Genomic DNA, 22,405 nt, shown 5'->3' on the forward strand with positions numbered 1-22,405 from the left:
GGCATCGGCTGCTCAGCTCTAGTTAGAGATGTGCAGGCTGGTGAGGAAATGCCAAATTAGTGTGTCACTCTGCAATCCATGGATTGCCAGGTGCCCATGGCAGCTTTCCACTTGGCTTCCCAGTTCCCAGCCTAACCTTGCAATGCTGCTGGCTGGAGCAGTGGCAGAAACTCCAGCTCAGCACTCAGGGTCCCAGGAGACCTCTGTCATCAGCAAGCTGGGGACAAAGAGACTGACTGAAGCCATTCCCTGCTACAGGCCAATTCATTAGAATTCACAGCAGGCCCGAGAGGCTGCACAGCTTTAACGTGGGCATGGCGCCGCCTGTGCTATTCCCAGCTCGGACTGGCATGCAGACAGCCAGACCCACACGCAGCACTCAACACCATGTAAGACGCCCACAGTAAGACTCTGCTGCAATGTCCCAGCCAACCTGCCTGAGCCCCAGGAAACCAGATCCCCATGGCTAACAGAAAAAGGGGCCGGACCCACTCCAACAAGCACACTATGACCCACACCCACAATGCACCACTCAACCTCTCTCCCACTAGAATGGCTGGGCAACCCCACCCTGGCCAGCTCTACATGCTCTCCGGTGGCACCAGTGCAAAGACTCGGGATCTGGCCAGCACGTCTCGAAGATCTGCTCAGAGGAGGGCTGCCTACGCTCTGCCACGCTGCAGCACAGCCTGGGGAGAGCTGACAGGACGTGATCTCTAGCGTAGAAGCAGCCACGGCACAAACCCAGAAATGGCACACAGGCCTCCCAGTGGGGCTGTTGACTATATTGAAAGACAGCCTAAGAGACATCCACTCTAAGCGAGCCTTCCTTCTGACATGGAAAAACTGTGTGCTCGGCCCTGATGCAGGCCGGTGCAGTCCCCAAAAAGGGACTCAAGCAGTAAACTGCGCATACTGGATCCTGACCCACTCCTGGCTGCCAGGGACAGCATGCGGCAGCCGTGGCCAAGCCTGGTCAGGGGTGCTTTGGTGACAAGAACCAGTGGACTTTGGAGACCGTCCCAGCCAGCCCAGGGCTCTGCCCTGCATGGAGCTGAGCCTGGCCTTGTTGGGCATCACCACGGGCAGCACAGGACTGGGGCTTCTGGGGCCAGGCCGGCCCTGGGGGGTGCTGTGCTCCATAGGCACCAACTTCTAGTGGCACCAGTGGGTGCTTGACCCGCCTCTAGCCCCACCCTGACTCCACCCCCGCCCTGCCCATTCCAACCCCTTCCCCAAAGTCCCTGCCCCAACTCCGCCCCCTTCCCAAAGTCCCCGCCCCCATTCCAACCCCTTCCCCAAATCCCTGCCCTGGCCTCACCTCTTCCCTGAGCATGCCACATTCCCCCTCCTCCCAGAGCTTTCTACGGCAAGCGGGCAAGCGCTGGGAGGTAGGCGGAGGAGCGGGGATGCTGCACACTCAAGGAAGAAGGAGGAGATGAGGCGAGGCAGCAGCAAGCTTGGGTGCTGGTGGGTGCAGCGTACCCACTAAATTTTCCCCATGGGTGCGCCAGCCCCGGACCACCCACAGAGTCAGCACCTATACTGGGCTCCCGGGGTGTCACCCATCCTGCTGCCAGGGCAGCCTCACCTGTCGGCTGGGCCAGCAGGGCAGAGACTGGCTGGCAATGCGGGGGGAAGGCCCGGAGTCGCAGCCCGACACTACAAGGGCACGGGAGAGCAGTGAGCCGAGCGACCCCCTGCGGCCAGGGAAGATGCGTGCGCGAGTAGCTCCCACCTCGGGGCTGCCGCAAGGCCGGACCCACCCCCCCACACCCCGCCAGCCCTACCCCCCGCCTTCGGCTCTAGCGCCTTGCCCCGCCAGCACCCCACCACCCCCCAGCTCTGCCCCCAGCCAGCACCCCACCAACACCAGCCCCGTCCCCCAGAGCGCCCCACCCCGCCCCACCCTGTCTCCTCCAGCCCGGCCCCACCACCCCCCAGCTCTGCCCCCAGCCAGCACCCCACCAACACCAGCCCCGTCCCCCAGAGCGCCCCACCCCACCCTGTCTCCTCCAGCCCGGCCCCACCCCCCCCAGCTCTGCCCCCAGCCAGCACCCCACCAACACCAGCCCCGTCCCCCAGAGCGCCCCACCCCGCCCCACCCTGTCTCCTCCAGCCCGGCCCCACCATCCCCCAGCTCTGCCCCCAGCCAGCACCCCACCAACACCAGCCCCGTCCCCCAGAGCGCCCCACCCCGCCCCACCCTGTCTCCTCCAGCCCGGCCCCACCCAGCTCTGCCCCCAGCCAGCACCCCACCAACACCAGCCCCGTCCCCCAGAGCGCCCCACCCCGCCCCACCCTGTCTCCTCCAGCCCGGCCCCACCACCCCCCAGCTCTGCCCCCAGCCAGCACCCCACCAACACCAGCCCCGTCCCCCAGAGCGCCCCACCCCGCCCCACCCTGTCTCCTCCAGCCCGGCCCCACCCCCCCCCCAGCTCTGCCCCCAGCCAGCACCCCACCAACACCAGCCCCGTCCCCCAGAGCGCCCCACCCCGCCCCACCCTGTCTCCTCCAGCCCGGCCCCCCCCCCCAGCTCTGCCCCCAGCCAGCATCCCACCAACACCAGCCCCGTCCCCCAGAGCGCCCCACCCCGCCCCACCCTGTCTCCTCCAGCCCGGCCCCACCCCCCCCAGCTCTGCCCCCAGCCAGCATCCCACCAACACCAGCCCCGTCCCCCAGAGCGCCCCGCCCCGCCCCCCGTCTCCTCCAGCCCGCCCCCCCCCAGCTCTGCCCCCAGCCAGCACCCCACCAACACCAGCCCCGTCCCCGCAGGTGCCCCGCCCCGCCCCCCGTCTCCTCCAGCCCGGCCCCACCTCCAGCTCTGCCCCCAGCCAGCGCAGCGCCCCGCCCCGCCCCGCCCCCGGCCCTGCCCCCGGCCCTGCCTCCAGTGCCTAGCCGACCCCCCAGGCTGGTCTCCGGGCTCCGAAGGGGGGCCGCGTTCCGTTCATCGCCACGTCTGGCCCGATGCCCCCGCGCGGGGCCGGCGCACGCTCTCGCTGTTGACAGGTAGCGGGGACACGCCCGCCCTGCGCGCGCAGCGCGCTCGGGGCCGGCCCGGACCCTGGCCAGTAGGGGCCCCGTCCTCCGGGCCGGAAGTGCCGCGTCAGGATCCCCAGCGTTCGGAGCAGCGTCAGCGACATGGAGTCGCCGGTGAGGGGCTGGGTCCACCGCCTTCCCGCAGAGTCCCGCGGGAGGGGCCTTGGTTGGCAGGGCAGGGACTGCGGGTGAAAGCTCCACCCCCCGCCGTGACCTCTGTGTGACCCACAGGGCCACGACCCCTTCCCCCACGCACAGCCCCCAGGCTGCGTTCCCCGTCCCTGAACCCGCGTCCGTGCCCGCGGTGTGCCGAGCTCTGCGCCCAGCCCTCCGTGCCCGCGAGCTCCCCGCTGCCCTGGTCCTTCCCTGCCCCGCTGCGCGGTGCCCGACTCGGTGCCCACTGCCAGCCTGCCTGTGCTGACGGGCCCTTCCTGCGCAGGTGCTGAGGAGCCCGGAAGAGATAGCGGCGCTGTACCGCGAGCTCAGCCAGTGCCCCTCGCTCTGCAGTGCCTGTATCGGGCCCGAGGTCACCACTCAGTATGGGGGCAAATACTGCAATGTCTATACAGGTACCGACTCTGTTGCGCCCTGCGCGTTCCAAGCCCCTCTGCCCCAGTGCGGGGAGAGCGGAGGGCAGAGGGGCCCCGAGGGCAGAGGGCAGCTGCATTGTTCCTAGCTTTGGTTCGGCCTTGCCATGGGAGGCCCCCCAGTTCCCCATCTCTGAGGTGAGGCAATGGGCCCAGGCTGTCTGCTTGCCAAGAGTCAGTCTCAGAGGAAAGCACCCCAAGACCCTGCTTGGGGCTCTTCACATGTGTGAAGGGATTTGTGGCTGTTGGGTCCCATCGGATCAGCATGCCACCCCCTGGGTAGGCTCCCTGGGCTTGGGCTCAGCCCTCCCATCCCTGCAGCTCGCTCCACATGTCACAGCAGCATCCCACAGCACCTCCAGTCCTGACCTTCCCCAGTTAAGGGTTCCGCGGCCCTCCGCGTGGCTTCCCTAACCTGACCAGCCCTGCTTCCTGAGCCACTGCTCCCGGCTCTCCAGACTTCTGTCTTCTGTCCACTCAGAGGCCTGACTGAGCCTTGGGACCTGCCCATTGCCATGTGACTTGCTCCCTTTCTCCAACTGGAGGGGTGGGAGAAGTGTGCCCAGATAGGGCTGGCCCCAGCTTCCTGGGACAGAAGCTTGACTGCTGTCCCCATGTGCCAGCTGGGGAGCTGAGGCCCAGACAGTGACAGCTGATTTTCAGAGATGTCCCCCGTCCCAGCTGCAAAGTGCTAAGTGCACTTGACCATCAAGCCATAAGGGGCTGGGCCACGATCACACAGAGCTGGGGTTGAGCCCAGATCTCCTGAGCCCTAAGTTGCTGCCTTAGCCACAAGCCCAGCCTGCTTGCAGGTAGCATAGAAAGTGCCAGGAGTGCAGGCAGGCAAGGTGCCCTGCTCTGCACACAGGCCATCCCATGTGGTATCTTTGCTCTAAGGCCAAAGGAGAGGGGAGCAGTGCCGGTCCGGGGCAGGCAGCAGCTGACTGCCCTCTCCTTCCAGAGTGGTCTCAGCAGGACCTGGAGAGAGCCGAGAGCGTGAAGTTCTGCCGCCAGTATCTCATCTTCCATGACAGCCAGGCCATTGTGTACTCGGGCCCCTCGGGCACCTGCAGTGAGATCAAGGGAGAGTGAGTGTCTCCGCCCTGTGCCTTTGCCAGCACCCACCATGTGCCCATCGCCACCCCCACAGCTCTGCTAGAGCCTGACCTGGCTGGCTGCCCAATGTGGGCGTGGTTGGCAGGAGGTGGGGGCTGCCCTGCCATGGGATGTGGGCAGCTGGGGAAGAGCTTGGGCTGTGTTGCCACCTGCCCTGGTGCTGGGGACTCCAGCAGGAGGGACAGAGCCAGAGTGTGGCTCTGCACCTGGCAGAGGCCCCCTGCTCAGAGTGCGGGGATGAGGATGTCCTGGGGGCCTTATGTCTAGCCCTGAATTGCCCCTAGCTCCCAGGCTACTGGTTGGGGAGGCAGAGTCTGCCATTACATTGCCCTGTCCCCTCCTCTGTGTCCTTGGGGGGCTCCAGGCTCAGTTGCCTGCAAAAGGCCATTAGCAGAGGGCGGGGCTCTTGGCTGCACCTGTTCCCACCCCCTGGAGGAGGTATCTGGGCCACCTCTAGCCCCCTGCTGCTTCTCCAGCTTTGCAATGGGGAACCCCATGTGCCAAACCTGTTGTCCCTGCCTTTTGCTGCGCCTGCTGGGAGCACTTCTCCATTGTGCTGTGTCCTGGTGTGTGTTTAGACGGGATACAGGAGACAGAGGGTTCACATGACCCAGTCCCTGGCCAACAATAAACTGTGTTAACCGTGGCCTGGGCTTTAGGATCTGGAGACCTCAGCTTGCATAGCCCCAGGGCAAACAGCCCAGCAAACACCCCTTTAACTTGTACTGAACATCCAGAAAGGAAGGGAAACAGTTGAAGCTTTTGAAATGGAAGGGATTGAGTCAGGCTTTCATCGTAATAACACCCCATGTTCCCTTTCCCTTTGGCAGGAGAGGGCTCCTCGTGCCAGACAGTCTCGTAGACAGGGTTATAGCTGGTAAATAACTGTTTGGGGAAAAGAGAAGCAGTGAGTTGAGATGGACTGGGGTAACTGCTACTGCTCAAGTCTGATCCTGTTTGCTAAGAAGACAACAAGCCCAACGCACCAAAGATAGAGCGGAAAAGAACAACAAAAAGAGAGATTCAGCATCTGTCTCTGGGGCTGACTTCATTGCAACCTCACTGCTGGAGAAACCCAGCCCCAGCCCATGCCCAAGAGCTGGCAAACTCGTACTAGCAAGAGGCGGTTTGGCGTAGTGCTTTTAGCTCAGTTACAGGCTTACAGTGGTGTTGCAAAGTATGCAGGCGTGGCCAGCTCAGCCACACTCTTAATAATTAGGAAGAAAACAGAGAAGGCTAGGAAAGAGAAAAAAGGTGGAGAGGGCAAAGGCCGCAAGGGGGAATGAGAGAGGGGGGGAAAGTCTCACGTCCCAGCTGGGGTTGCAATTCAGCCGAAGCCAATGGAAGTGGTGCTGGCCTTTGGACCCCTCTCTTTGGCCTGGCCTGGTCTGGTCAGGGCAGCTCGCAGGAGCAGGAGGTTCCAAGGAGACCCAGCCACGATGGTGAAGCTCACTGCAGTTGTTGTCGCCAGACAGTTGCTGCTCTGGCTAATTTCATAAGAACATAAGAATGGACATACTGGGTCAGACCAAAGGTTCTTCTAATCCAGTATCCTGTCTTCCCACAGTGGCCAGTGCCAGGTGCCGCAGAGGGAATAAACAGAACAGATAATCATCAAGTGATTGCCCTGTCACCCATTCCCAGCTTCTGGCAAACAGTCTAGGGACACCATCACTGCTCATCCATCCTGGCCAATAGCCATTGATGGACCTATCCTCCATGGATTTATCTAGTTCTCTTTTGAACCCTGTCATAGTCTTGGCCTTCACAACATCCTCTGGCAAGGAGTTCCACAGACTCACTGTGCGTTGTGTAAAAAAATACTTCCTTTTGTTTGTTTTCAACCTGCTACCTATTAATTTCATTTGGTGGCTCCTAGTTCTTGTGTTATGGGAAGGAGTAAATTAAACTTTATTTACTTTCTCCATACCAGTCATGATTCTATAGACCTCTATCATATCCCCCCTTAGTCGTCTTTTTTTCCAAGCTGGAAAGTGCCAGTTTGATTAATCTCCTCATACGGCAGTTGTTCCATACCCCTAATCATTTTTGTTGCTCTTTTCTGAACCTTTTCCAATTCCAATATATCTTTTTTGAGATGTGGCGACCACATCTGCACGCAGTATTCAAGATGTAGGTGTACCATGGATTTATATAGAGGCAATATTATATTTTCCATTTTATTATCTATCCCTTTCTTAATGATTCCCTTGATTCTGTTAGCTTTTTTGACTGCCGCTGCACATTGTGTGGATGTTTTCAGAGAACTATCCACAATGACTTGAAGATCTCTTTCTTGAGTGGTAACAGCTAATTTAGACTCCTCATTTTATATGTATAGTTGGGGTTATGTTTTCCAGTATGCGTTACTTTGCATTTATCATAATTGAATTTCATCTGCCATTTTAACAATGAGGAGTCTGGTGGCACCTTAAAGACTAATAGATTTATTTGGTCATAAGCTTTCGTGGGTAAAAAACCACTTCTCCAGATGCATGAAGTGAAAATTGCAGATACAGGCATAAATAAATATTGGCACATGAAGAGAAGGGAGTTCCTCAGCTATCATCTCCTAGCACCCCTCCTCTACTTATGCTACATTGATGACATTTTCATCATAGGATCCATGGGAAGGAGGCCCTTGAAGAATTCCACATGGATTTCAACAATTTCCACCCCACCATCAACCTCAGCCTGGACCAGTCTGCACAAGAGAGCCACTTCCTGGACACTAAAGTGAAAATAAGTGATGGTCACATAAACACCACCCTATGCCGGAAACCTACTGACCACTATACTTACCTACATGCCTCCAGCTTCTATCCAGGACACATCACACAATCCATTGTCTACGCAGCCAAGCCCTAAGATACAACCACATTTATTCCAATCCCTCAGACAGAGACAAACACCTACAAGATCTCTATCAAGCATTCTTAAAACTACAATACCCACCTGGGGAAGTGAGGAAACAGATTGACAGAGCGAGACAGGTACCCAGAAGTCACCTACTACAGGACAGGCCCAACAAAGAAAATAACACCACTGTCCATCACGTACAGCCCCTGGCTAAAACCTCTCCAGCACATCATCAACGATCTACAACCTATCCTGGAAAACGATCTGCCACTCTCACAGGCCTTGGGAGGTAGGCCAATCCTTGCTTACAAACAGCTCCCCAACCTGAAGCAAATACTAACCAGCAACTACATACCACACCACAGAAACACTAACCCAGGAACCAATCACTGTAAGAAACCCCATTGCCATCTCTGTCCCCATATCTATTCTAGCGACGCCATCAGGGGCTCATTCACCTACACATCTACTAATGTGATATGTGCCAGCAATGCCCCTCTGCCATGTACGTTGGCCAACCCGGAGACAGTCTCTACGTAAAAGGATAAATGGACACTAATCAGTCATCAGGAATGGTAACATACAAAAGCCAGTAGGAGAACACTTCAGTCTCCCTCAACAGATTTAAAAGTAGCCATTCTTCAACAAAAAAACTTCAAAAACAGACTTCAAAGAGAAATTGCAGAGCTACAGTTCAAAACTTAACACCATTAATTTGGGCTTGAATAGCGACTAGGAGTGGCTGGCTCACTGCAAAAGCAATTTTCCCTCTCTTGGTATTGACACCTCCTCATCAATTATTGGGAGTGGACCACATCCACCCTGACTGAATTGGCTTTCAAAACTGGTTCTCCACATGTAAGGTAACTTCTTTCTCTTCATGTGCCAATGTATATTTATGCCTACAATTTTCACTCCATGCATCTAAAGAAGTGGGTTTTTTACCCATGAAAGCTTATGCCCAAATAAATCTGTTAGTCTTTAAGGTGCCACCAGACTCCTCGTTGTTTTTGTGGATACAGACTAACATGGCTACCCTTCTGATGCTATCTGCCATTTTGTTGCCCAGTCACCCAGTTCGGAGAGATCCTGAAGCTGGATATGAGTCAGCAGTGTGCCCTTGTTGCCAAGAAGGCCAATGGCATTTTGGGATGTATAAGTAGGGGCATAGCGAGCAGATCGAGGGACGTGATCGTTCCCCTCTATTCGACATTGGTGAGGCCTCATCTGGAGTACTGTGTCCAGTTTTGGGCCCCACACTTCAAGAAGGATGTGGATAAATTGGAGAGAGTCCAGCGAAGGGCAACAAAAATGATTAGGGGACTGGAACACATGAGTTATGAGGAGAGGCTGAGGGAGCTGGGATTGTTTAGCGTGCAGAAGAGAAGAATGAGGGGGGATTTGATAGCTGCTTTCAACTACCTGAAAGGGGGTTCCAAAGAGGATGGCTCTAGACTGTTCTCAATGGTAGCAGATGACAGAACGAGGAGTAATGGTCTCAAGTTGCAGTGGGGGAGGTTTAGATTGGATATTAGGAAAAACTTTTTCACTAAGAGGGTGGTGAAACACTGGAATGCGTTACCTAGGGAGGTGGTAGAATCTCCTTCCTTAGAGGTTTTTAAGGTCAGGCTTGACAAAGCCCTGGCTGGGATGATTTAACTGGGAATTGGTCCTGCTTTGAGCAGGGGGTTGGACTAGATGACCTTCTGGGGTCCCTTCCAACCCTGATATTCTATGATTCTATGATCCTTTTGTAGCTCTTCACAGTCTGTCTGGGACCTAACTATCTTGAGTAGTTTTGTATCATCTGCAAATTTTGCCAGCTCACTGTTTACCCCTTTTCCCAGAACATTTATGAATATGTTGAATAGGACTGGAGCCAGTACAGACCCCTGGGGGATACCACTGTTTACCTCTCTCCATTCTGAAAACTGACCATTTATTCCTACCTTTTGTTTCCTATCTTTTAACCAGTTACCAACCCATGAGACCTTTCCTCTTATCCCATGACTGCTTACTTTGCTTAATAGCCTTTGGTGAGGGACCTTGTCAAAGGCTTTCTGAAAATCTAAATACACTATATCCACTGGATCCCCCTTGTCCACATGCTTGTTGACCCCCTCAAAGAATTCTAGTAGATTGGTGAGGCATGATTTCCCTTTACAAAAACCATGTTGACTATTCCCCAACAACTTATGTTAATCTATGTGTCTGACAATTTTGTTCTTTACTCTAGTTTCAACCAGTTTGCCCGGTACTGAGGTGAGGCTTACCAGCCTGTAATTGCCAGGTTCACCTCTGGAGCCCTTTTTAAAAATTGGCATCACATTAGCTATCCTCCAGTCATTTGGTACAGAAGCTGATTTAAATTATAGGTTACAGACTACAGTTAGTAATCCTGCAATTTCACATTTAAGTTCCTTCAGAACTCTTGGGTGAATACCATCTGGTCCTGGTGACTTATTACTGTTTAGATTATCAATGTGTTCCAGAACCTCTAATGACACCTCATTTCCCCCCAAATCTGTTTGTTTTCCAGCCTCCAAAGGCAGAGGGGTGGAATAGCCCATTGACCACCAATTAGGCCAAATTTCCGACTCCAGGTTTGGTCCACTGATTTCTGGTCCCCACCTTCTCGTGGTTACCAGGTGTGGCCGGAACACCCAGTCCTTTGGGGACCTTTGTACATATTTTCTTGTTCCGTTTTGGATAACAGGTCACTGTGACAGCTTGGGAATGTTCACTCTCTTGCACGACTGAGCTCATAGGCTCAATTGCAGACCCCGTTATCACAACAGGCCCCAACTCCACCTCTCCCAACACCCCTGTGGGGTGAGTTAGCACGTGGGTCCAGGATCCTATGGACTCCCTGAGCCCTGGCCATGCCTCTCCTGTCCCCAGGCCATGCCATGCCCCCAGGCCCACTCCAGCCTGTCTCCCCCTGCAGGCTTCTGAGCAGGGAGTCTCCCAGCGGGGCACTTAAGGCCGTCTTGCGGAAAGCCAGCCCTGGCAAAGGCGAGGAGAAGCAGTTTCTTGAGGTGAGTCGATATGAGGCTGGGCCCACTAACACTGTGGGAAAAGCCCTGGGCAGAGTGAGGGCAGCCCTCAGCATTCTTGCTGTCTGGGGCCGAGGTTCCTTCCTGGCCTGACCGTGCTCAGGACTCAAGGAAGGGGCCCCTGCCAGCCCCTGCTGCTGACGGCCCCTCCTCAGGCCTGGCTTTGGGGTGGAGGGATCCGTTCTCTGTAGTTCCAGCAGGCCACTAGGGTGGGAATCTTTGTGGCTCTCCCCTCAGCGTTTACCAGGCATTGCTCATGGCACACTGGGGCCCAGCCTCGTGGGATCCTGGGCTGGTGTGGGGCAGGATGGACAGAGCCATGGCCAGCCCACTCCTTCTCTTCATGGGTGGAGCGAGCCCATGCAAGGTGGGGCCCTGCTGCCCACTCTGCAGCCAGGCAAACTACCACCCCAGCTGGCAGCTGTTGCCAGCAATACCCACCACAGTCACCTGTTCCCCCCGCCCTGTGCTGCCATTCCCCTGCCACCTGCCCTGTGGCCCCACAGTCCTGGGGCCTGGCCCCTGATGTTTTTGTTCCTCCAGATCTGGGATCAAAATCGCAAAGTGAAGAGCGTCAACCTGACTGTGTTGGAGAAGCATGGCAATGTCTATGAGGATGGTGAGGCTGGGTCCCTATGGATCCACCTTTTTCCCTGCATTGGCTGGCAGGGAATTGGGGGAGGGGGTGGGGCAGGGCAGGATATGGGGATGGGAGGGTGGCCAAGGGGGCCCTGTGGCCGTCTGGCCGGGCGTGCGGAGGGCGGTGAAGGGGGCCCTGCAGCCGTCTGGCCAGGTGGGGGAGGGTAGGGTCGGTGAAGGGGGTCCCCAGGGCCTGTGGTGGGGGCACTGGGCCATGCTGCCCAACAGGGTCTGATCAAACTTCCCCAGATCAGTTTGGCTGCCTGTCCTGGTCGCACTCGGAGACCCACTTGCTCTACGTGGCTGAGAGGAAACGGCCCAAGGCCGAGTCCTTCTTCCAGAGCAGAACCCCGGAGCTGAGCAGCAACTGTGCTGATGAGAGACGAGACAAGGCTGTCAAGGTGTGTGGGGCGCAGCTGGAGATCGCGAGTTGGAGCTGTGGGTGGGCCATTCGTCCCACCCCCACAACTGGTCAGAAAGTCGGGCATGGTGCTAGGGCCCTGAGCAGAACTCCCAGCTCTGCTGCTGAGTGCTGTGCCATGCTTCCCTAGTGGATGCTGAGCCTGCCCATCCCCCACACACTGGGCCTGTGGGGCAGGAGATGGCATTCCTGTGGGCTCTGGCAATGTAAAGAGCCAGATCTGCCCTGTATCTGAGGCACAGGGCTGTCCTGCCCCAGAAAGCAGGAGAGTTGGGGGGTGTCCCAGGGGAGGGGGCACTCATGGCTCTGTGTTCCAGGGGGAGCAGTTCGTGTACCATGACGACTGGGGCGAGGCACTGGTGGGCAAGAGCATCCCAGCCCTGTGCATACTGGATGTGGAGAGCGGCAATGTCTCGGTGCTGGAGGGTATCCCGGAGCACATCTCCCCTGGGCAGGTCAGCGCAGGCGTGGGGAGCCAGGCACTGGCAGTACCTGACTGGCACCCGCTGGCAGCCCAAAACAGCCCCCAAACACCTCTCTACCTGTTCCCTCTGATGCAAGCTGCCCCTGCCAGCACCCACAGGTCACCCAGTTTCCATGAGGGGCTGATGTGCCTCAGCAGGGGAACCTGTGCCCCAGGATGCCAGCCGGTAGGACGGGGCCCTGGTTTGGATCTCGGGAGGGCACTGCTCATTGCTTCATTCCCTTAAACAGAGCGGGAGAGTTTCTAGCTGCTCTTGCGCCCCCTCCGACACTCTTCCCCCCTCACCAGGTTCTCCTCCCACCTTCTCTTTCCCCACCCCTCTTGCTCACTGGCGCTCTCCCACTTTGCCTGCAGGCCTTCTGGTCCCCTGGCGACACGGGTGTGGTGTTCATAGGCTGGTGGCATGAGCCCTTCCGCCTGGGCCTGCGGCACTGCACCAACCGCAGGTGAGTGCCCTGTGCTGCTGCCAGCTGCCCCTTCCTGAGCGCTGGGGAGAGGGGCCTCCCCATTCCCAGGTGTGGAGCCATGTCCCTCGGGGAAATGCCCTTTGAGGCACCTTTGGGCTGGGGCTGTTCTGCTAGGGCAGAAGGCCGGACTGGGCCTGACCCAGCCCTGCTCTGAGAGCTGGCCCCAGCTTGCGGGCATCTGCTGCAGCCTCCTCTGAAGGAGACCACTGCAAAGGGAGGGGCTGTTGTGGGGCTGGGGCTGCCAGACTCAGCCTGAGGAGCCACAGCTCCGATCTGCCAGCTGGGAGCAGGGGCCATCTGGAGGGGGAGGAGTGGGGGCTGGGCTGGCCACTCCTATCGGGTGTAGGGCAGGAGGGTTGGGCAGTTGTGGGGAAGCTATGGGGCCCGTGCAGTGACGGCTGCCCTCCTCTGGTTCCCAGGTCAGCGCTGTTCTATGTGGACCTGATGGGAGCGAGGTGTGGTGAGTCGCTGCTGCTTTCTGAGCCAGTGCCCTGCCCGCATGCCCCCTACCTGCCTGTGCCCTCCCTGTGTGCCCCCTGCCCCTGTTCTGCCCACATGTCTCTGTCCTGCCTGCGCCCTGCCCACATGCCCCCTGCCCTTCTCATGGTCCCCATTCTGCCCATGTACCCCCATCCTACCTGCGGGTATGTCCATGTGCCCCTTGCCCTACCTGCATGCCCCCTGCCCTGTCCAGGGTCCCCACTATGCTCATGAAACACCGTCCTGCTGTGCCCTGCCCGCACTCCGCCCTGCCAGTGGTCCCCGCCTCGCCCATGTGACCCCATCCTGCCTGCGCCCTGCCTGCGCGCCTCCCATTCAGCCCGTGCCCCACACTGCCCATGTGCCCCCTGCCCCACCCACAGTCCCCACTCTGCCCATGTGCCCCCGTTCTCCACCTGCCCTGCCTGTGTGCCCCTTGCCCAGCCCACGGTCCCCGGTCTGGCTGTGTGCCACCCACCCTACCCACACCCCACCCTGCCCGCGGTCCCCGCTCTGCCCACATGCCTCTATTCTTCCCACGTCCTACCAGCGGTCCCTGCTCTCCCCACATGCCCTCATCCTGCCTGCGCCCTGCCCGCGTACCCCCTGCCCTACCTGCATACCCCCTGCCCTGCCCACGGTCTCCGCCCTGCCTGTATGCCTCCTGTCCTGCCTGTTCCCTGCCTGTATGCTTGCCCCCTGCCTGGATGTCCCCTGCCCTGCCAGTGGTCCCCACTCTGCCCATTTGCCCCCCGGTCTGCCCATGCCATGCCCTACCCTTGTGCCCGCTGCCCTGCCCACGGTCCTTGTTCTGCCCATGTGCCCCCATCCTGCCCGCAGTCCACGCTCTGCCCATGTGCTCCCTGCCCTGGCCTCGTCCCCTCATCCTGCCTGCGCCCTGCCCCCGGGTCCCCTGCTCTGCCTGTGCCCCCTGTCCTGCCCATGTGCCCCTGTCCTGCCTGTATGTCCCCTGTTCTGCATGTCCCCATGCCCCCGTCTGGCCTGCCCCTGTCCAGCCTGACCTCTGCCCTGCCCACCTGCCCATCCTCCGCCATGATTGCCCCCCTATCCTGCCTGTGCTCACACTCTTCTCCATCCCTCTGCAGAGCTGCTGTCAGACGACACTAAAGCTGTGTGGTCCCCACGCCTGAGCCCTGACCAGTGCCGCATTGTGTACTTGGAGAACAGCGCACTCGGGCCCCACCAGCAGTGCAGCCGCCTTCGCGTGGTGAGTGGGTTCCACCAGGTTGGGGAGCCAATGCCAGGGGTTGGGTGTCAGGCTCTCTGGGGCCCAGCCAAGGCCGTGTGGGCCATGTCTTCCAGGGGCACTTCCTGCTGGGAGCCAGCCTTCAGTCGCACTGCATAGGCCTGGTGCTTCGGCTTCTTCAGCAGCCTGTGCTGCCATAGCCGAAAGTCTGTGCACGCAGCGGCACAACGAGAATCCTCTTCCCTGGGCATGTCGCCCTGACACTTGGGCCTGGCCCTGCTCACTCTGCTGGTGCCCCCTGCTCCCCACAGGGTCACACCTATCATCCCCCCAATAAGGCACCGGAAGGTGCCTATGGCACAGCGCTGCTGCTCCCTTGGGTGCCCGGGGGGAGCTGGGACAGGCCTGCTGGGGTCTAGCTAACCCAGGTCAGGCTCCCCAGCACGCTGGGCCTTCCCATGAGCAGCCACCAGCCCTGCCCTGGATCCCCCAGAAGGGAAGGGGCAACATTGCAGAACAGAGCCCCACGCTGCTGCCCCTGAGTGCCAGGCGGCCGTCTCTTGCAGTACGACTGGTACACGAAGGTCACCTCCACCGCACTGGATGTCGTGTCCCGGCACAGCCAGGGTGAGTAGTCGGCCAGGTTCACTGGGGACGAGGGAGGAGCTGGGCAGCGGGATGATGAGACAGGCTGAACACCCAGGGATCTGGCGCTGTCTGCTCAGGAGGGGCCAGAGCTGCTGGGACCAGGAGGGGCTGCGTTTTGGGAGTGAGGGGTGCTGGCAGAGCTGGGGGGGGCAGGGGGCTGTGGATCAGGAGAGAGGGGCGCTGGCAGAGCTGGGGGGCAGCCCAGGGCTGGGCTAGCAGGGGCTGCGAGTCGGGAGTGAGGGGCACTGGCAGAGCTGTGTGGGCAGGAGGCTGAACAGGAGCTGCGTGAGAAGCTTGGTTCCCTGTTGCTGGCCATTGGTGCGAGTGCCCTGTGCCAGCCTGGCTGGTGTGCAGGGGGCAGTGCGCTGAACCTGGGGCCCTCTCCTTGCAGGAACGTTCACAGGGATCTATTGCCCAGCACTGCCTGGCCTGTGCTGGGCAGCCGATAGCCAGAGAGTCGTGCTGGACACCGCTCAGCGCAGCCGGCAGGTACTGGGGTCAGGGACTGGGGCAGGGCAGTCCCACAGCTGTGCTGCCTGCGGGCATATGCAGAGCCCGGGGCCCAGGCCAGCCCTGAGCAGAGGGGCTGGGGGCGTGCTGGGCCCTACCTGGCTCTGACGAAGCTCTTGGTGTCCTCCTAGGAGCTGCTTGTGGTGGAGACTCTGAGTGGCAGCGTGACCTCCCTGACGATGGGTAAGTACCCGGCAGCCTGCTCTGCTCACGGTGTCCCTGGATGCCTGGTGGGAGGGGCTGGGAGCCCTGCTGCTCCCAGACTCCTCCTGTGAGCTCCAGACCGTGACCCGGGCATCTGTCCCTTTGCAGGCGCCCCCCTGGGCAGCTGGTCTCTCCTCACCATTGACCGGGATCTCCTGGTGGCCAGGTTCTCGACCCCCAGCTGCCCCCCAACACTGGTAAGGGATATGGGCTGGGGAGGGAGACTGTGCCGTGACCTTTCACCCCACACGCAGACTCAGGAATAAAAATTTACTGGCTGCATCCACACCATACCCCAGCCAGCATCCCAAAGCATCACCCTGCTCAGGCTCTGGGCTAGCAGGGAGCAGTGGGGCAGGCGTGAGGGGCACCAGCAGAGCTGGGTGATGGAGCCGAGGGCCAGGCTAGCAGGGGACAGTGGGACAGGAGTATGGGGCATCAGCAGAGCTTGGGGGGTGGAGCCCAGGGCTGGGCTAGCAGGGGGCAGTGGGGCAGGAGTGAGGGGCACCAGCAGAGCTGTGGGGTGGAGCCCAGGGCTGAACTAGCAGGGACTGCAGGTACTGGGGCTGCATGCAGGTTGCCTATTCGGTCAATGCTGTCAGTCTCTCCTTGTCAACGCCCCCATTCCAGCTGCAGCCATTTCCTCCCCAAATGCTGCCAGAAGATGTCTGCAAAGGCCCCCGCCCGAGCATCCTGGCCCCCCTTGGGTCATGCCCCCACTCCCCGAGCATGCTGCGCCTGCCACTGATGGGCTCTTTCCCCTGGCAGAAGGTGGCCTTCCTCCCCGGGGCCGGGCGGGAGGCCCAGGTGCACTGGGTATGTCTGGAGGATGTGACCCCCATCCCGGAGATCAGCTGGGTGATCCGGCCCCTGCAGCCCCCCCCGGATCAGGAGAATCCGCAGTACAGTGAGTGCCGTCGGGGGTGCGGGGCTGGGCTCTGGGGGCTGGCGCTGACGCTGACATCACACTCTTCCTTTGCAGAGGGTATTGATTTCGAAGCCATCCTGCTGCAGCCCAGCAAGGGGCTAGGGCTGAGGAAGCTGCCCCTGGTGGTCATGCCCCATGGTGAGACCCCTGCCTGGCGTGCCCCTCCCTTCTCCCCCCGGCCCCCCCACCACAGGGACCCCCACCCTCCCAGACTGTGTAGGTCTGATTAGGCCTAATTATGAAGCTAGAGCCGAGTGTTGTGCTGTCAGATCTGGCTCTCCCCGACCCTTGTCAGTGCTGCCACCTTGCCCTGGGGCTCCCCATGCCTGCCTATCTGCAGCTGTTCCCCTCCTGCTGTGGGGCCAGCTGCCCTCCTGTCCCATGGGGTTGTCATGGCAGCTGCAGGCCACTGCCCCTTCACTGGACTCTGACTCCCAGGCACATGCCCCACCCCCCCAGGCAAGGGGGCATTCGCCAGCAGCCACAATGCCAGCCCCATGGCAGGGGAAGGGGAGCGGCCCCAACCCAACCAGCGCCTGACACTGACAGGCGGGTCCCTCTGGGTTTGGGTTGGGGGCAAGGTTCTGCCCTGGTGGTCATGTCCATGGAGAGTCCCTCCCTAGGCAGCTTGCATCAGTCCCTAGGAAGATGAGGGGCGATCAGGTCAGATCTGAGTGAGGCTCTGCAGCCTGGCATATGGGGTGGCAGCCTCACTCGGCTTTGGCACCTGCTATTGATAGTGCAGGGAGCCACGTCCCTGCTTGCCCAGGCCCAGATCCCACCCTCGGCACTGCTGGCGTCATCACAGCGGCCTGGCAGCACCCACTGGGCTGAGTCTGGAGCAGGGTCAGTGTGGGGATGCCGTTCCCTGCATGGCAGGGACAGAGCTCAGGGAGAGGTGGGACCGAGAACTGTCCCCCAGCTGCATGCAGGTCAGAGTCTACCCAGCCCCACAGGGAGCACAGCAATGCCACGGGCCTAGGCCCCCAAACCCCTCAGCCCCGCGGGGAGCACAGCCACCCCAAAGGCCTAGGCCCCTCAGCCCCAAGGGGCGCACAGCCACCACACAGGGATCATAGCCACCCCACAGGCCTGGGCCCTCCGACCCCACAGCCCCTTCCCTCTTCTTTTACTCTTTTGTCCCCATGGTAATTGTTTTGGAGGGTTGGGGGGGCCTCTGTTTCCAGTTTTGCCCTGGTCCCCAGAGCTCTGTCACTGTGTTGAGCGTCTTGTCCCCGGTTCCCAACCAATCCCTTGTGCCAACGGTATCGTTCATTCGCCATTCAGGGAGTGATTGGGGCCAGCAGATGCCCCCTGGTCCATGCTTCCCTGAAAGCCTCTGTTCAAGGCAATCGTGTGTTGGGGGAGCCTAGCAGCTCAATCACTTTGCTCACCCAGCTCCTCCCCGTCCCTGCCAGACACCACATCCCAACAATTACACTACACACATGCTATGAGCCCCTTCCCTCTGGACTCTGCCCCATGGTCCAGCCCCTCACCCCTCTGCCCTCACCTTGCAGGAGGCCCACACTCTGTCTGCACGGCCAGCTGGATGCTGTACCCCGCGGTGCTCTGCAGGATCGGCTTCGCCGTGCTCCTGGGTGAGTCCTGCCAGAGCCACGGGAGCAGGCATGGTGCAGCCAAAGCCTGGTGAAGTGGCTATGGGCTCCCTAGGCCTGGCCATGCTTGGCCCCTGCCAGCTCCCTGGGCACGGCACCCTGGGGAGGAACTGCTGGGCCAAGGCTTACTCTGAGGGTGCCCTGGAGCCCCTGGAGAGGGCTGAGGGCACATCTGGGCCACGGCACAGGGAGGCTGAGCTCCCAGAATGCAGCACCAACATGGGGATGGCCATTCAGGGCAGGGCCCGGGCACCATCAGCATCCCTGGGACAGCCAGCAGGAGGGCGCAGTCCCCGGGCCAACCCAGCCCCACAGTACTCAGCTGCTTTCCCTTCACCCTGGGTTGCAGGCCTGCAGCTGTGTGCCCCTTGGCCAGGGGTGGGGTCTCCTGGCGGCACCCTGCTCCCAGAGCATGGCAGGGGGCTAGCTGTGGCAGGCCAACCCTGTACCCTTGTGAACCCCTGTTGCTGGGGGGCTGTCAGGCACTCTCCCATCATGCTGAACTCTCTCCCACAGTGAATTACCGCGGTTCGCTGGGCTTTGGCCAGGACAGCGTCGCCTCCCTGCCCGGGCACGTGGGCTGCCAGGATGTCAAAGACGTGCAGGTAGTGGCTTCCCCCTCCCCCCCCCAGCTGCCCTGCAGGGGCTGGGACAGTGTGTGACCCACAGCCAGGAGACCAGGCTGCTCCCTCTGGGCACCTTCCGCCCAGGGACTTGGTAGGGGGAGATGGGCTCAGCCAGCTTGTCAGGTCCTGGCCCCATCCCAGCCCTGCCCCCCTGTCCCCTCCCTGGGCGATCCCTTCCAGGCCCTGGCTGCCCCCTCCTTGAGACTGCCCTGGCTTCCCACCCTGCCCTGAGGCTGCCCTGTCTCAGGCCCTGGTGCCCTGGCTGCCCCATGGCACTGCCCCTCTCATCCCATTGCAGTATTGTGTGGAGCGGGTGCTGCAGGAGGAGCCCCTAGACTCGGCGCGTGTGGCACTAGTGGGTGGCTCACATGGGGGCTTCCTCGCTTGCCACCTCATCGGTCAGTACCCAGGCACCTACCAGGCCTGTGTGGCAAGGAACCCGGTCATCAACATGGCCTCCATGATCAGCAGCACCGACATCCCAGACTGGTGAGTGCCTGGGGCTAAGACCCTCCCCACCCCCTGCACCAGGTGCAACCTGGATCCTGCCCTGAGCCGGGCTCTGTCTCCTCTGCAGGTGTCTGACTGAGGCCGGCTTCCCCTATGCGCCCGACACCCTACCGGATGCCTCCCACTGGGCAGAGATGCTCCACATGTCACCCATGCAGTACGTCGCCCAGGTATGGACCCCACCCCCCTGCTCATAGACCCCAACCCCTGCTCAGAGACTGGTCAAGCTTCTGACCAGGGCAAGACAGTACAGCCCCGGGATCCTAGGTTGGGGAGCTGGGAGGAATTGGCTGGAGCCTCTCTGTTGTTGGATCACGAGTGGCTTACAAAAGCATTCATGTAACTCAGCTAGGTGTGTCCCTGCCTGTGGATGGTTGTGTGAGTGCAGGACCTGGAGAGGTTTGCAGTTTGTCACAGCATCACAATTTGAGAGGGAACCCAGGTTGGTAAGACGGGGTCAGCAGTACCACAGTTCTAGACTGCATTCTGGGGAACCCGTCACAGGGGGGTGGTCACCTGATTCCTTTGTTCTCCAACCTTTTAGCTATCACTTTGCAGAGGGGGAAGGGCCCAGGCCATCAGTTGCCAGGAAACAGTCGGCCATTTATGTACCCTGGCCCTTTGCTCTGCAACAATTACACTCCCTTAAGAAATGCATAAGAGAAATTGAGGCACCCCTACAGTATTCAGAGGAAACATTAAGAACAGTCCCATTTTGCCACATCTTCCTTAGAGGTTTTTAATGTTAGGCTTGACAAAGCCCTGTCTGGGATCATTTAGTTGGGGATCGGTCCTGCTTTGAGCAGCGGGTTTGACTAAATGACCTCCTGAGGTCCCTTCCAACCTTAATATTCTATTCTATGGTGTGGGTCCCCTAGTGCTGGCTGTGGGACCCAGATCTCTGCCCTGCTCTTCCCCCAGGTCCGGGCACCTGTGCTTCTGATGCTGGGAGAAGAGGACAGGCGTGTCCCCCCCAAACAGGGGCTGGAGTACTACCGTGCTCTCAAGGCCAGGGGCGTCCCTGCACGGTGAGCCTGCGGGGGGCAGGACATGGGGATCAGCTGGGAGGAGAGAACTGATTGGTGCAGGGGCCATGGCTGGGGCGGGAGGGAGGACAAGTTGGGTGCTCAGGTGCAACAAGGCCAGTGGGGCTGGGATCACCAATGGAACAGGCTGGCACCAAGGGAGGGAGCAGATCACTGGGGCGGGGGGAAGCTGGAGTTGTAGGAGGGAAGCTGGCTGGAGGCTCAGATGGCTGCGAGGAGTTGGTACATCCCAAATGGCTGGGATGGTCCTGGTGCAGGGGTCCTGGGGGAGCAGGTGGGGGGTCCTGGTGCATTTCTTGATGGGTGGGGGGGTCTCTGGAGAGGTGGCAAGGGGTCCTGGTCCATGCCCAGGTATATGTGTGGGGGGGTCCTGGAGAGCTGGTTACAGGGTACCTTACCAAGTCCTCTCCTTCTCCACAGGCTGCTGCTGTACCCCAGGAACAGCCATGCGCTCTCTGGCGTCGAGGCTGAGGCCGATGGCTTTATGAACATGGCGCTCTGGCTGCTCCAGCACCTGCAATGCTGACAGAGGCTGGGCTTCGCCTCTGCCCGAGCCCTGTAACCTGCATCCAATAAACCCACTGCTCATCTTGTGTCCCTGAGGGCGTAGCGTGCCCCTGGGGGGAGGGGATGGGTCTCCACTGCAGCGGGGGGCCCCCTTCACTAGCAGGCTGTAGGGCTAGGGTGGGGGAGGAGGAGCCACCAGCGCCCCTCCTGCAGAACTGGGAAGGGCCCTGGGGGAGGAAGGTGGGAGGTGTGCCAGTACTCGCTCTCCCCTCACCTGGCTGGCTGGCTTTACACTCCACCTGCACCTTGCGAACAGCCCATCCTGTAAGCCTACCCCTTGTGGGGTGCCTCACAGCCCTTGCTCTAGGATCAAGCCCTGGAGGAACCCCTCAGTGGCCAGCACCCAAGGTCCCCCCCTCATCTGCCAGGGCAGGCCACACATTCTCACCGCCGCCTGCCCACCCTGTTCTGCTGAGCCAGAAGCCTGGGGGAGACTTTCACCCTCACCCTCCCAGCCCACAGCCAGTGTTGGCAGTGACACCCGGCAGCCTTGTCCAGTCAGAGCAGGATCTCTGACTCACCGGGACCAGCTAAGGCTGAGACAGCTTCACCCAGCCATGGTGCCCTGCAGGCAGGTGTTGGCTCTGCCCCAGGTGAGTGCTGCTGAGTCGGCTCTTACCCCTGACATCTTGGGCCAGTGCCCTCAGGGCCAGGCTGACTTCAGACGCCCCACCTGTCGGCCTCCCAGGGCTGGGAGTTAATTGTGCCATCCCTGGGGCTCCCATTTTCTTTCCAGGTCCTCCAGGCAGTTCACTGACCCTGCTGCTCATGACTCCTGCTCTGTCCCAAGAGTGGTATTTCAGCCCCTTTGCAGTGCCGCCCTGTGGATGTGAAGTCCAGAGGGAAACTGATGCATGCACAGGCATCAGAAAAACTGCAGAAAATTTCCACTTTGTGACAGCAGAAAGCAAGATTTCCCCAGCCCTGCTGTCAGCAGCTAGTGCTGCCTCATTGGCAGGATACTTGGTGCATGGACCACAGCTGGGCTGAGTCAGCTGGAGCTGTTTGGGCAGGGAGGAGAGTGGGGACAGGCAGTGGCACTATAAGGCTTTTGTGTATCACTGGGTGGGGTCCATAAAAAAAGAGCAGCTTGCTCCTGGCCAGCCTGAGCTTCAGCCACTGTCTGGCCCTAGATAAAGGGCAGCAGGTCTATGCAGATGTTGGCATAGCAGAGAGGTGGCACTATGAACAGGCAGCAGGATGGGCAAGTGGATCCAGACTCACCGCCAGAGCGAAGAGAGGGGCCAAGGGCAAAGTCAGGAGGGGGGTCCTCTGCCCCAGGTGAGTGATGGGAGATGGAGAACCAGGAGCGGATGGAGCCGAGAGGCCTGGGCTATGGGCAGGAAAGGGGGCATGGCAATCCCAGTCTGACAATACCTGTGCTCATTGCTC

General features: G+C 60.0%; 1 protein-coding gene across 5 annotated transcripts; it reads left to right on the top strand.

Annotated features, from left to right (window-relative positions):
* Positions 1–2,888: 2,888 nt before the first annotated feature.
* On the top strand, positions 2,889–21,041 carry APEH (acylaminoacyl-peptide hydrolase). 5 transcript variants are annotated; one of them, XM_073352638.1, is made up of 22 exons: positions 2,889–3,009; positions 3,479–3,608; positions 4,524–4,714; positions 10,549–10,639; positions 11,201–11,276; positions 11,546–11,697; positions 12,035–12,172; positions 12,556–12,647; positions 13,088–13,128; positions 14,255–14,376; positions 14,922–14,982; positions 15,395–15,492; positions 15,645–15,696; positions 15,826–15,914; positions 16,486–16,624; positions 16,700–16,783; positions 18,166–18,246; positions 18,781–18,869; positions 19,189–19,379; positions 19,468–19,570; positions 20,322–20,428; positions 20,867–21,041. In XM_073352638.1, exons 2-22 carry the CDS (start codon positions 3,579–3,581, stop codon positions 20,970–20,972), a joined length of 2,133 nt encoding a protein of 710 aa, XP_073208739.1. In that variant the 5' UTR covers positions 2,889–3,009; positions 3,479–3,578; the 3' UTR covers positions 20,973–21,041. The 5 variants fall into 5 exon arrangements, with proteins under 5 accessions (XP_073208739.1, XP_073208738.1, XP_073208741.1 ...); XM_073352637.1 differs by lacking the exon at positions 2,889–3,009 and adding an exon at positions 3,016–3,153 and having other exon boundaries at positions 4,588–4,714; XM_073352640.1 differs by lacking the exons at positions 2,889–3,009; positions 12,035–12,172 and adding an exon at positions 3,016–3,153 and having other exon boundaries at positions 4,588–4,714.
* Positions 21,042–22,405: the final 1,364 nt, after the last annotated feature.

This window comes from Lepidochelys kempii, chromosome 7, assembly GCF_965140265.1.
Source record: "Lepidochelys kempii isolate rLepKem1 chromosome 7, rLepKem1.hap2, whole genome shotgun sequence".
NCBI lineage: Eukaryota > Metazoa > Chordata > Testudines > Cheloniidae > Lepidochelys > Lepidochelys kempii.